This window comes from Aotus nancymaae, unplaced genomic scaffold (assembly GCF_030222135.1).
Source record: "Aotus nancymaae isolate 86718 unplaced genomic scaffold, 86718_ANA_hifiasm-v0.15.2.pri h1tg000058l, whole genome shotgun sequence".
Taxonomy (NCBI): Eukaryota; Metazoa; Chordata; class Mammalia; order Primates; family Aotidae; genus Aotus; species Aotus nancymaae.
The window spans coordinates 21,993,057-22,008,705 of record NW_026988472.1 but is presented as its reverse complement, the minus strand read 5'-3'; the positions used below and the strand labels follow the sequence as shown (position 1 = coordinate 22,008,705).

Sequence of the window (15,649 nt, the reverse complement as noted above, 5' to 3'; positions counted from 1 at the left end):
ATTTCTCAAGCAGTTCTCTCACAGTTGAAGGAATTTCTTCTACTTAGTTCAAAGATTGCTGACATGCAGCACCCTGTCTCTGTGAGTGGGAAAGGATATATAGAAGCACTGAGATGGATAAAAGACCAGAGAGGTAGGCAGTGAAAACACTGTTCACCCTGATGGCAAGGTACAGTGGCTCACGCCTGTAATCCTAGCATTTTGGGAGGCTGAGGTTGGTGGATTGCCTGAGCTCAGGATTTCAAGTCCAGCCTAGGCAACATGGTGAGATTCCATCTCTACTAAAAACAAAAAAAATAAATAGCTGGGTATGATGGCATGTGCCTCTAGTCCAAGTTACTCAGGGGACTGAGGCACAAGAATCACTTCAACCTGGGAGGCAGAGGTTGCAGTGAGCTGAGATTGCACCACTTCACTCCAGCCTAGATGACAGGGTGAGAATCTGTCTCCAAAAACAAACAACAACAATAACAAAACATTGTTCACCCTGAGAATCAATGATAAAACTTAAGCAATAAAAGAGTAGTAGAATATACAATTCAATAGCCTACAAACCATATATCTGAAAACAGATCCAAACCTAGGACAAAAAAGAACTCTCAAAGCTCAACAGTAAAATAAAACAAAACATCCAATCAGAAAGTAAGCCAATGACATGAAGAGAGATTTCACCAAAGAAGATACATAAATAGAAAATAGGCACATAAAAAGATGTTCAATATCATGAGCTATGAAGGAAATGCAAATTAAAATCACAAGCAGTTATCACTACACACCTAACAGAGTGGCTAAAATAAAACATAGTAACAATACCAAGTGTTCATGAGTATGTAAAGAAACTGAATTAGTTCAACCATGTGGAAGACGATTTCTCAAGGATCTAGAAATAGAAATTCCCATTTAACCCAGCAATTCCATTACTGGGTATATACCCAAAGAACTATAAATCGTTCTGCTATAAAGACACATGCACACATATGTTCACTGCAGCCCTGTGTACAATAGCAAAGACCTGGAACTAACCCAAATGCCCATCAATGATAGACTGGACAAAGAAAATGTGGTACACATACACCATGGAATACTACACAGCCATAAAAAACGATGAGTTCGTGTCCTTTGTAGGGACTTGGATGAATCTGGAAACCATCATTCTCAGCAAACTGACACAAGAGTAGAAAGCCAAACACTGTATGTTTTCACTCATAGGTGGGTGTTGAACAACGAGAACACATGGACTCAGGGAGAGGAACATACACTGGGGGCAGTTGAGGGGGTAGGGGAGAGACAGTGAGGGGTGGGGGGGGAGAGGAGGGTGGGGAGGGATAACATGGGGAGAAATGCCAGATATAGTATGCACCTAAAGTAAAATAAATAAATTAAAAAAAAAAACTGAATCTCTCAAATACTGTTGGTGGGAATGTAAGATGGTAATTTATACAATGACAAATTCATTTGTCAGTGTCTTAAAAAAATACACATATACCTATCATACAACTTAAGAACTGTACTCCTAGGAACTTACTCCACAGAAATGAAAATTTATGTCAATAACAAAAACCTATGCAATATTCATAAAAGCTTCATTTGTAAAAGCCAAGAACTAGAAACAACACACGTCTCTCAATAAGCACATGGTTCAACAAACCATGGTATAGCCATACCATGGAATACTACTCAGAAACAAAAATGAATGAATTATTGATATACATAACTTGGATTAATCTCAAGAGCATTATGCTAACTCTAAAAACCAATATCAAAAGTTTCCATATTATATTATTCCATTTATATAACATTCTTGCAATGGCAGAATTATAGAGATGGAAACAGATTAGTGATGCTAGGGATTAGGGATGGTTTTGGAAGATGATGGGTGTGACTATTAAATGGTAGTATGAGGAGAAACTTTGTGGTAATAGAATAGGTCTGCTACTTGATTGCAGTGATAGTTACACAAATCTATACAAGTGATAAAATGACACAGAACTATACATACAGATTGTACCAATGTCAGTTTCCTAGTTTTGATCTTACAGTTATGTAAGATATAACCATTGGGGGAAACTGCGTAAAGGCTACATGGAACCTCACTGTATTATCTTTGCAATTTTCTGTGAATCTATAATTATTTTCAAATGAGAAGTTAAAAAAATGTATGTATGCATGCATGCATGCATGAATATAAAAGTTTTCCCTTTCCCCATTACAATATAGATGCTACAATTCCGAAACCATTGTGTGTGTATTATACAACTAAGCAAATGAGTTATTAATAATATACTGATGTTATTGGGTGCTGGAATTCTCATTGTGGAAGAACATCTACAAATACAGAATGGCTGGAAGAGACCTGAGGGGTTGGATTGGAATTGGAGAACAGCAGAATGAATTGTTTTTCATATATGTCTACATGTATACATATGTCTATATGTTTACATGTCTATAGACATATATGTCTACATATATAGAATTTATATGCATGTATAGGTATGTGCGATTATTTTTTCCTAGCTCTATTGCTGAAAGGTCCAGAAGTAATGAAATTCTGGTAGCAATGAGCATATTCTAGCTCCTATATCTTGGTTTCTAAATATTACTCCTAACTAAAAGTAACCAAATGTCCACTGACAGATCACTGTATAAAGAAAATGTGATATATACACATGATATAGTTTGGCTGTGACCCCACCTGAATCTTGAATTGTATCTCCCAGAATTCCCACATGTTGTGGGAGGGGCCCAGGGGAGTTCATTGAATCATGGGGGCAGTCTTTCCTGTGCTATTTTCATGATAGTGAATAAATCTCACAAGCTCTGATGGGTTTATCAGGGGTTTCCGCTTTTGCTTCTTCTTCATTTTATCTTGCCACCACCATGTAAGAAGTGCCTTTTGCCTCCTGTCATGATTCTAAGGCCTCACCAGCCATGTGGAACTGTAGGTCCAATTAAACCTTTTTTTCTTCTCAGTCTCAGGTATGTCTTTATCAGCAGCATGAAAACAGACTAACACAGTAACTTGGTACCAGTAGAGTAGGAAGCTGCTAAAAAGATACCCCAAAATATGGAAGCAACTTTGGAACTGGGGAACAGGCAAAGGCTGGAATTGTTCAGAGGTCTCAGAAGATAGAAAAGTATGAGAAAGTTTGGAACTTCCTAGAGACTTGTTGAATGGCTTTGACAGAAATATCCATACTGATATAAACAATAAGGTCCAGGTTGAGGTGATCTCAGATGAAGAGGAGGAACTTGTTGGGAACTAAAGCAAAGGTTACTCTTGCTATGTTTTAGCAAAGAGATTGGCAGCATTTTGCCCCTGCCCTAGAGATTTGTGAAACTATGAACTTGAGAGAGATGATTTAGGGTATCTGGCAGAAGAATTTCTAAGCAGCAAAACATCCAAAAGATGATTTGGGTTCTGTTAAAAGCATTCCATTTTAAAAGGAAAACAGAGCATAAGTTTGGAAAATTTGCAGCCTGATGATATAGTAAAAAAGAAAAACCCATCTTCTGAGGAGAAATTCAAGCTGGCTTTAGAAATCTGCATAAGTAACAAGGAGCTGAATGTTAATCCCCAAGACAATGAGGAAAACATATCCAGGGCATGTCATGGGTTTTCATGGCAACTCTTACCCACCTCCATCATAGACCTGGAAGCCCAGGGGCAGAAATGATTTCGTGGACTGGGCCCAGGTGTGTACAGCCTAGGGACTTGGTGCCCTGTGTACTAGCCCCTCCAGCCATTGCTAAAAGGGGCCAAGTTACAGCCCCGCCCATGGTTTCAGAAGGTGCAAGCCCAAACCTTGGCAACTTCCATGTGGTGTTGAGCCTGCAGGTGCACAGAAGTCAAGAATTGAGGTTTGGGAACCTCCGCCTAGATTTTAGAGGATGTATGGAAACACGCAGATGTCCAGGAAGAAGTTTGCTGTAGGGGTGGAGCTCTCATGGAGAACCTCTCTGCTAGGGCAGTGCAGAAGAGAAATATGGGGTCTGAGCCCCCCACACAGAGTCCCTACTGGGGCACCACCTAGTGGAGCTGTGAGAAGACAGTCACCATCCTTCAGACCCCAGAATAGTAGATCCACTGACAGCTTGCATGGTATGCCTGGAGAAGCCACTGGCACTCAATGCCAGCCTGTAAAAGCAGCCAGGAGGGAGGTTTTACTCTGCAAAGCCACAAGGACAGAGCTGCCCAAGACCACGGGAACCCACCTCTTGCATCGGTGTGACCTGGACATGAGATGTGGAGTCAAAAGAGATCATTTTGGAGTTTTAACATTTGACTGCCCTGCTGGATTTTGGACTTGCAAGGGGCCTGTATACCCTTTGTTTTGGCCAATTTCTCCTATTTGGAAGGGCTGTATTTACCCAATACCTGTACCCCCTTTATATCTAGGAAGTAACTTCCTTGCTTTTGATTTTATAGGCGGAAGGGACTTGCCTTGTCTCAGATGAGACTTTGGACTGTGGACTTTTGGGTTAATGCTGAAATGAGTTAAGACTTTAGGGGACTGTTGGGAAGGCATGATTGGTTTTGAAATGTGAGGACATGAGATTTGGCAGAATGATATAGTTTGGCTGTGTTCCCATACAAATCTCAACTTGAACTGTATATCCCAGAATTCCCACGTGTTGTAGGAGGGGCCTAGGGGAGGTAATTGAATCATGGGGCCAGTCTTTCGCATGCTATTCTCATAATAGTGAATAAGTCTCACATGATCTGATGGATTTATCAAGGGTTTCCACTTTTGTTTCTTCCTCATTTTCTCTTGCCACCACCATGTAAGAAGTGCCTTTCACCTCCCGCCATGATTCCGAGGCCTCCCCAGCCATGTGGAACTATAAGTCCAATTAAACCTCTTTTTCTTCCTAGTCTTAGGTATGTCTTTGTCAGCAGCATGAAAATGGATGAATATAACACACAATGAAATATTATTCAGCCTTATAAAAAAGGAAATCCTGTCATTTGTGACAACATGAACAAACCTGGAGGACATTATATTAAGTAAGCCAGGCATAGAAACACAAATACCACAGGATGTCACATATATGTGGAATCTAAAAAAGGTGACCTAATAGAAGCAGAGAGGACAACAGTGGTTGCCAGGGGCTTGGGGAAAGAGAAATGAGAAGTAGCAAAGAGTATAAAGTTTCAGTTATGCAAGATAAATGAATACTTGAGATCTGCTATACAGCATAGTGCCTACAGCTAACAATGTCGTATCATATACTTAAATTTTGCTAAAAAGGCACATCATATCTTAAGTGCTCTTACCATACTCACAAAACATAACTACAAGAATAATAAAGGGAGTGAGAGGAAACTCTGGGAGGTGATGGATATGTTTATAGCCTTGATGGTGATGGTTGTTTCATAGGTGTATACCTATCTCCAAACTCAGAGAAGTATACATTAAATAAGTGCAGCTTTTTATATGTCAAACGTAACTCAATAAAGTGGGTTTTTTATAATAAAAGAATGTTATTCACTTGTATAAATTACTTTTAGAAAATAAATTCCAAACAAGTTATTACCATTTCTTTAAAGGAGAATGATAAAGTAGGGTAAAAAGCCATTAGCCTAATGAAAACCATAGTAGAATATTAAAATTTCTATTCTTTGATAAAACACAATATCAAAAACCAAGTTTTATTTACAGTTGATAGTAACTTCAGGCAGTTTTAATTAAAAACTTTATGGTATAAAACACTATTTCTAATACAATTCTATTTTTCTTATTTATAAAGTATCTATGTAGTAAAAATAGGCCAGAGTAATATGCACTCAAAATTATAAAACTGATGGTGCTAAAAATTCAATTTATGTTACTGCATTTTAAAATTTCTCTATAATAAATACATATTATTTTTAAAAAGTAACATGTATAAAATAAAACCAACAAGGACTAAGCAGATGCAAAAGAAAAAAGCTGGAAAGAAAATAAAAGGCCAACACTACTTTGTGATTGCATGACGGTATCATGGATGATATATTCTTTTCCCTGTTTCTAAGCCTGTGATTTGACTAAGATTTGGCTTCTTCCTCTTATCCCTTTCTTTAAAACTTTTACATCTGCTGCTCTTAAGGTATATTTGGTATCTTTTTAGCATAAATGACACCACTTGTTTAGCATCTAGGGTTATTTTCCTGCTGCCTAGGACTGGATCTTTATACAATGGCTACCTTTAGTAACATAATTTCCAGCTGTGAAGCAGTTCTACAGAATTTTCACCCCTGCCTTGTGCTTTCCCATCCCTGCTCTCCTTGAATAGTATGTAGTCTAGAGTAAAGAGGAGTATTCTCACACAGTGGGAAGGGATGTCTGGATGTCTTTTCTTTTGTATGAGAAGTAAAACCTTTTAAAACACTATCATCATCAAAGTGATATTATCTATAACCCTCTAGTACAAAGCTTTGTGCAAATCAAATCCTTCCGACTTCCCAAGATGATAAATCCTAGCTCAGCACAATCCTATAGAAACAGGGCTCTCAAAGATAGTCCAGTACAAAGGGAAATGAACCTAGCTCTCCAACCCAGAGTATTACTAGCTAGATGCCACTTCAGAATTCCTAACAAAGGAATTTTTAATTGCTAGCAATGTACATAATTCAGGGATGCAGATTTCAAATATACATGAAAAAGACAGGCAAAACTGTGCAATTTTTTAAAAATTTGCCAACATACTTACAGTTTTTTCATTATTTTCAAAAGCTTCTCTTGCTTCTTCAAATGTACAGAGTTCTTCTTTGCACTCACGCTCAATGTTGCCCTGTCTTATTTCTTCAAAAAACCCATTAGCTCTTCGGTAGCGTTTTAACACGGAATTGGCTTTTTCTCCCGTGAGGAAAACTAAAAAAAAATGTAATAATAAGTATAAAAATGTAATTAAAAACCTACGTGAGAAGTTGATAAACCAGATGAAAACTGCTAGATGCTCTTAAGAAAACACAGCCAACATCCTAAACATCTTTCCATGAGTCAGTAATGAAGTAATACTTAACTCCAAACCATCATATCTGCTATCTTCCTCATCATGTGAGTATGTCCTTTCAATAGCAGTTGCCCTGGGCAAGGACAGTCTAACATATTAACTGTGTTATAGTCAGACTTCAGCACATTCCTGCAAACCATGGGTGTTTAAATATAGTAATAATGATAGCACTACTTATACTCATTACTGTAAGTAGATACCCCAAGGCATTCTGCTGACGGACAGCAGCAGCCAAATCAAAATCCAGTCTCTAGATTATCAGTCTTTGTCCCTCTACCTAAAAATAAAGAAAACTTCAGTTGACCTACTAATATAAACTCAGAGAGCTCTTAGTTGTATGAAAAGAACAGCTGACAAAAAAAGATTGAGAAGTTAAATTTGGCCATGATTCATTCTAAGAAAATACTAATAGTAATTTTGTTCTAAATGTACTTGAGTTAAATATAGTGTGATGCTTTAACACGTTCAACCCCATTTCACTGTCCTTCAGAAAAAGAAAACTCTTCTGCATGTTTTACAGAGGCATTTCATATAAACTTTCAAAATGCATTTATGAAACCATGTAAAACAAGATTCTTTTATTTTTAATAAAATATTAAAAGTGAAAATAAAATAAATAAGATTCTTTTTATTTTTAAATACAAATACATTTTAAGTTCAATTTCAATTACATTTTTCTAAAAGAATGTTACTTATTTGGAGAGACAAATATAATGCCACCAGAATTTAATCTCTGTTAATGCAAAGAGATTAGAACACTTCCTAATCTTATAGAATTCTGACATGAGAAAAGGCAAATTACAGATCTTTCAAGATGCTAAAAAGTCTGTATTTTCTGAAAAACATTTTGAAGAAAATGAAAAACTTTTCCCTTTATGACCTTTTATGAGGTACAAAAGGAAGAAAATTCAGAGAATAGATTATGATTATAGAATATGAATTCACAGATTCATAGAATATCATTAGAAGAAACTGTTAAAAATACAAATTGTGGAAAGTCTAATGAAAGAAAGCGAAAACTTACTGTTAAGTTGGAGAATAACAGTAAAATTTTCTAATGATGCTTCTTGCCTTTGAGCCGCATCAGAATCCCTGAAGGACTTACTATCACACAGACTGCTGGGCCCCACCCCAGAGTTTCTGATGCCTTAGATCTGAGGTAGGCCATAAAATTGCATTTCTAATCAGTTCCCAGGAAATGCTGCTGCTGCTGCTGCTGCTGGCTCCCATTACCACAGTTTGAGAATTACTACCCTAATGAGAGTTCCTTGGAAACATTCTGAGGGAAGTATTTACAGAATGCTAGGGTTAACAAATTAGAGATCTTTCACTGAAGGACTTTTTGAAGCCCTTAATATATATTTAGTATAAACAGTCATGTATCACTTAACAATGTGGATCTATTCTGATAAATATGTTGTTAGGCCATTTCATCATTGTGCAAACAGGATGGAGTGTACTTTCACAAACCTAGGTGGCATAGCCTACTAGTCACCTAAGCTATATGATATAGCCTATTGCTCCTAGGCTATAAATCTGTTCAGCTTGTTACTATACTGAATACTATAGGCAATTATAACAATGGTAAGTATTTGTGTATGTAAACATTGAAAAGGTACAGGAAAAATATGATATAAAAGATAAAAAATGAGTTGAACAAAGAACAAATGGACACAAGGAGGGGAACATCACTGGGTCTGTTGAGGCGTGGGCATCCGGGGGAGGGATAGCATTAGGAGAAATATCTAATGTAGATCATGGGTTGATGGGTGCAGCAAAACACCATGGCACATGTATACCTATGTAACAAACCTGCATGTTCTGCACATGTACCCCAGAACTTAAAGTATAATTTTAAAAAAAGATAAAAAATGATATTATATAGGGCACTTACCCTAAATGGAGTTTGTAGGACACTTAAAATAAATGGAGCTTACAGGACTGAAAGTTGTCCTGGGTGAGTCAGTGAGTGAGTGATGAGTGAATGTGAAGACCTAGGACATTACTGTACACTACTGTAGGCTTTATCAACACTGTCCACTTAGGGTGCATTCAATGTATACAAATATACTTCTTAAAACATATTTTTTGGCTGGGTGCAGTGGCTCATGCCTATAATCCCAGCACTCTGGGAGGCTGAAGTGAGAGGATTGCTTGAGTGCAGGAGTTTGAAACTACCTTGGGCAACACAGTGAGATGTCATCTCAAAAAAATTAAAATTAAATTAAAAAATTGTGGGGATCTCAAGATGGCAGAATAAGAGGCAGCTCCAGAAAGCAGCTCCCAGTGAGAGAGACACAAAAGCTGAGTGATCTCCACAATTCCAAACAAGGTACCAGGATCATTTTGTGGGTCTGGCTGGACAGTGGGCATAAACCAAACAGGGCAAGTTGAGGCAAGGTGGGGCACTGCCCTACCCAGGAGGTGTGTGCAACTGTCCGTAGGACCAGGGGATCTCCCCATCTGGGACTTTGGTTCAGATACAATGCTCCACCCAAGCCCTCTACAACCCACAGAACAGATCTTCACTGGGCTGAAAAGCCTCAGCAAGCTGCCTGAACAGGGCAGAACAGCAACTTCGGCCAGTGCTGAGGCTGTCAGCATAGATCTAGGCAGAAGCACTGCCTGATGCGAAAGCCAGAAAGCCAGCTGGACAGAGCTACCCACCCCGCAGAAAGAAGGGGAACTGAGAGCAGGGGAACAGCCCATACGGCAGGACAGGTTCCCCCCTGCACAAAGCCTAGCAGGCTAAAAAACTCCCACTCTAAAGTTTCACACCCAGAACATTAGTTAGAGAGCGACTAGGAATGAGCAAGCTCGGTGGGGGGGAAGGGCAGCCACCATTGCAGAAGCCGGCCTAATTTTCCTGAGTAAATAAAAGATGCAGCAGCTCCACTGAATCTGTGGCAGCCCAGCAGCGCCTCTGCAGGCAGACAAAGGAAAGGCCACCTCCCCAAGCAGCTACCTGAGACCAAAACTACATAAATCCAACAAGATGGGAAGAAATCAGCACAAGAATGAAACCATCAAAAACCAGAATGCCTCTCCCCCACCACGAGATCACAACTCCTCACCAGCAAGGGAACAAAGGTGGACAGAGAATGAATTTGACGAACTGACAGAAGCATTCAGAAGGTGGATAATAACAAACTTCTCTGAGTTAAAGGAACATGTTCTATCCCAAAGCAAAGAAACTAAAAACCTTCAAAAAAGGTTAGACAAAATGCTAACTAGAATGACCACCTTAGAGAAGAACATAAACAACTTGATGGAGCTGAAAAACACAGCACAAGAACTTCGTGAAGCATACACAAGTTTCAATAGCCGAATACATCAAGCAGAAGAAAGGATATCAGAGATTGAAGATCAACTCAATGAAATAAAACGAGAAGCAAGAAAAGAGAACAAAGAGCGAAAAGAAATGAACAAAGCTTTCAAGAAATATGGGATTATGTGAAAAGACCTCATCTACGCTTGATTGGTGTACCGGAAGATGACGGGGAGAATGAATCCAAGCTGGAAAACACTCTTCAGAATATTATCCAGGAGAACCTCCCCAACCTAACAAGGCAGGCCAACATTCAAATACAGGAAATACAGAGAACACCACCATGATACTCCTCTAGAAGAGCAACGCCAAGGCACATAATCGTCAGATTCACCAGGGTTGAAATGAAAGAAAAAATGCTAAGGGCAGCCAGAGAGAAAGGTCGGGTCACCCACAAAGGGAAGCACATCAGACTCACAGCAAATCTCTCGGCAGAAACCCTACAAGCCAGAAGAGAGTAGGGGCCAATATTCAACATTGTTAAAGAAAAGAACTTTCAACCCAGAATTTCATATCTAGCCAAACTAAGGTTCATAAGTAATAGAGAAATGAAATCCTTTATGGACAAGCAATTGCTGAGAGATTTTGTCACGACCAGACCTGCCCTACAAGAGCTCCTGAAGGAAGCACTAAACACAGAAAGGAAAAACCAGTACCAACCACTGCAAAAAAGACCCAAATGGTAAAGACCAATGACGCAATGAAGAAATTATGCCATCCGAAGGGCAAAACAACCAACCAGTAATAAAATGGCAGGAACAAATTCACACATATCAATATTAACATTAAATGTAAATGGACTAAATGCCCCAATCAAAAGACACAGACTGGCAAATTGGATAAAAAGCCAAGAAGCATCGATGTGCTGTATTCAGGAGACCCATCTCATGTGCAAAGACACACATAGACTCAAAATAAAGGGATGGAAGAAGATTTACCAAGCAAATGAAGATCAAAAAAAAGCAGAGGTGGCAATCCTAGTCTTTGATAAAACGGACTTTAAACCAACAAAAATCAAAAGAGACAAAGAAGGGCATAACATAATGGTAAAAGGATCAATACAACAAGAAGAGCTAACTATTCTAAATAGATATGCACCCAATATAGGAACACCCAGATACACAAAGCAAGTCCTTAACAAAGGACTTAGACTACAAAGCTTTAGACTCCCGCACAATAATAGTGGGAGAATTAAACACTCCACTGTCAATATTAGACAGATAAATGAGACAGAAAATCAAGGAAATCCAGGACTTGAATGCAGCTCTGGACCAAGTGAACTTAATAGACATTTACAGAACTCTCAACCCCAAATCCACAGAATATACATTCTTTTCAGGACCACATCGCACTTACTCTAAAATCGACCACATAATTGGAAGAAAATCACTCCTCAGCAAATGCAAAAGAACAGAAATCATAACAAACAGTCTCTCAGACCACAGTGCAATCAAATTAGAACTCAGGATTAAGAAACTAACTCAAAACTGCACAACTTCATGGAAAATGAACAACTGGCTCCTGAATGTTGACTGGATAAACAATAAAATGAAGGCAGAAATAAAGGTGTTCTTCGAAACCAACAAGAACGAAGGCACAACATACCAGAATCTCTGGGACACATTTAAAGCAGTGTCTAGAGGGAAATTCATAGCAATAAATGTGCACATGAGGAGCAAGGAAAGATCTAAAATCAACACCCTATCATCAAAATTGAAAGAGTTAAGAGGAACAAGATAAAAAAAAAACTCAAAAGCTAGCAGAAGACAAGAAATAACTAAGATCAGAGCAGAACTGAAGGAGACAGAGACACAAAAACCCTTCAAAAAAATCAACAAATCCAGGAGCTGATGTTTTGAAAAGATCAACAAAATAGATAGACCACTAGCCAGACTAATAAAAAAGAAAAGAGAGAATGATCAAATAGATGCAATAAAAAACGATAAAGGGGACATCACCACCGATTCCACAGAAAACAAACTATCATCAGAGATTACTACAAACAACTCTACGTAGACAAACCAGTAAATCTGGAAGAAATAGATAAATTCCTGGACACTTGCACTCTCCAAAGACTAAACCAGGAAGAAGTTGAAACCCTGAATAGACCAATAACAAGGGCTGAAGTCGAGGCAGCAATTAACAGCCTACCAACTGAAAAAAGCCCAGGTCCAGACAGGTTTACAGCCGAATTCTACCAGAAGTACAAAGAGGAGTTGGTACCATTCCTTCTGAAACTATTCCAAACAATACAAAAAGAAGGAATCCTCCCCAACTCATTTTATGAGACCAATATCATCCTAATACCCAAATCGGGCAGAAACACAACTAAAAAAGAAAACTTCAGGCCAATATCCATGATGAACATAGACAGAAAAATCTTCAATAAAATACTGGCAAACAGAATGCAACAACACATCAAAAAGCTTATTCATCACAATCAAGTAGGCTTCATCCTGGGGATGCAAGGCTGGTTCAACATTTGCAAGTCTATAAACGTAATCCATCACATAAACAGAACCAAAGACAAAAACCACATGATTATAGCAATAGATGCAGAGAAGGCCTTCGACAAAATTCAACAGCCCTTTATGCTAAAAACTCTCAATAAACTAGGTATTGATGGAACATATCACAAAATAATAAAAGCTATTTACAACAAACCCACAGCCAGTATCATCCTGAATGGGCAAAAACTGGAAGCATTCCCTTTGAAATCTGGCACAAGACAAGGATGCCCTCTCTCACCACTCCTATTCAATCTAGTATTAGAAGTTCTAGCCAGAGCAATCGGTTAAGAAAAAGAAATAAACGGTATTCAATTAGGAAAAGAGGAAGCCAAATTGTCTCTACTTGCAGATGACATGATTGTATATTTAGAAGACCCCATCGTCTCAGCCCAAAATCTCCTGAAACTGATAAGCAACTTCATCAAAGTCTCAGGATGCAAAATCAATGTGCAGAAATCACAAGCATTCCTATACACCAATAACAGACTTAAAGAGAGCCAAATTAAGAACAAACTGCCATTCACAATTGCTACAAAGAGAATAAAATACCTAGGAATACAACTAACAAAGGATGTAAAGGACCTCTTCAAGCAGAACTACAAACCACTGCTCAAGGAAATAAGAGACGACACAAACAGATGGAAAAACATTCTGTGCTTATGGTTGGGAAGAATCAACATCGTGAAAATGGCCATACTGCCCAAAGAAATTTATAGATTCAACACTATCCCCATCAAGCTACCAATGACCTTCTTCACAGAACTGGAAAAAACCATTTCAAACTTCATATGTAACCAAAAGAGAGCACGCATAGCCAAAACAATCCTAAGCAGAAAGAACGAAGCTGGAGGCATCACACTACCTGACTTCAAATTATACTACAAGGCTACAGTAATCAAAACAGCATGGTACTGGTACCAAAACAGAGATATAGACCAATGGAACAGAACAGAGGCCTCAGAGGCAACATCACACATCTACAATCATCTGATCTTTGACAAACCTGATAAAAACAAGCAATGGGGAAAAGATTTCCTGTCTAATTAATGGGGTTGGGAAAACTGGCTAGCAATGTGCAGAAAGCGGAAACTGGACCCCTTCCTGACACCTTACACTAAAATTAACATCAGATGGATTAAAGACCTAAACATAAGACCTAACACCATAAAAACCCTAGAAGAAAACCTAGGCAAAACCATTCAGGACATAGGCATAGGCAAGGACTTCATGGCTAAAACACCAAAAGCCATGGCAACAAAAGCCAAAATAGACAAATGGGATCTAATTAAACTTAAGAGCTTCTTTACAGCAAAGGAAACAATCATTAGAGCAAACTGGCAACCAAAAATTTTTGCAATCTACCCATCTGACAAAAGGCTAATATCCAGAATCTACAAAGAACTAAAGCAGATTTACAAGAACAAAACAAACAAACCCATTTAAAAGTAGGCAAAGGATGTGAACAGACAGTTTTCAAAAGAAGACATCCATAAGGCTAACAAACATATGAAAAAATGCTCATCTTTACTCGTCATTAGAGAAATGCAAATCAAGACCACATTGAGATACCATCTCACACCAGTTAGAATGGCAATCATTAAAAAATCTGGAGACATCAGATGCTGGAGAGGATGTGGAGAAATAGGAACACTTTTACACTGTTGGTGGGAGGGCAAATTTAGTGCAACCATTGTGGAAGACAGTGTGGTGATTCCTCAAGGACCTAGAAATAGAAATACCATTTGACCCAGCAATCCCATTACTGGGTATATACCCAAAGAATTATAAATTATTCTGTCATAAAGACACATGCACACGTATGTTTATTGCAGCACTGTTTACAACAGCAAAGACCTGGAACCAACCCAAATGTCCATCAACGATAGACTGGATTAAGAAAATGTGGCACATATACACCATGGAATACTATGCAGCCATAAAAACGATGAGTTCGTGTCCTTCATAGGGACATGGATGAATCTGGAAACCATCATTCTCAGCAAACTGACACAAGAACAGAAAACCAAACACAGATCTTAAAAAATAATCTCTTCTATACCTCTCACAGCAGCAGATAGCTCCGAAGTTTTTAATTGACTGATATACTATTGATGAGTAGGACATTCAGAACATGGTTTCTTGGAAGAAAAAAAACTGGATGTGACATAAGAAGACCTAGACTTGCATTTTGGCTCTCCATTTGTAGTCTGTGGATTACAGATAAGACTTTTTCTTATGAGCCTCAGTTTTATAATACATAAAATGAGGATAATTCCTATTTACATCATAGGGTTGTCTTACAAGATAATGTAGAGGAAATACATTACAAGATAATATAGAGGAAATATCTGTGAGTTATCAAGAGCTCTACAGAAATGTGTTAATATCTGAATAATTATAGATTCTTAAGAGTCTCAAATACTAAGCCTTGTTTAAGAATTCATACATACTGATTGGGATTTCAGTGCCACACACAATGGACACTGGTGGTAGTAGACTAATAAGAAATTAAATACACAAGTCTGTTCTCATCCTCCTCCCCTTAAGATTTAAATTTTGTTTATAATCCTTCATGTCACATAAACGAATGATTCTTCTAACACATATTTACAAATATTTCATCTAATATCAAAGAATGCTAATAGAAATTTACATATTTCTTCATCTAAAATCAAAGAATGCTAATAGAAATTCACTTCAGTTTCAATTTTTCCCCTAAACTGTACAGTTATCCAACTGTGTTTTTTGTTTTCATGCATCTTTAATTTATGTAATAAGGCTAATGCCATATCTCTGTAATATTTTCCTCTGTGTCCCT

General features: G+C 38.1%; 1 protein-coding gene across 7 annotated transcripts in view; it reads right to left on the bottom strand.

The window, feature by feature from the left end:
- PRRG1 (proline rich and Gla domain 1) overlaps nt 1-15,649 on the bottom strand; it is a 95,868-nt gene that overhangs the window by 23,667 nt on the left and 56,552 nt on the right. For 6 of the 7 annotated variants that reach the window (XM_064364421.1, XM_012445333.2, XM_064364422.1 and 3 more), the window contains one exon: nt 6,691-6,851. In XM_064364421.1, the coding sequence (XP_064220491.1) occupies nt 6,691-6,851 (161 nt within the window). Of the gene's footprint in view, nt 1-6,690; nt 6,852-7,003; nt 7,046-15,649 lie in introns of those variants that run through there. The other variant, XM_012445332.2, reaches the window with a different exon arrangement.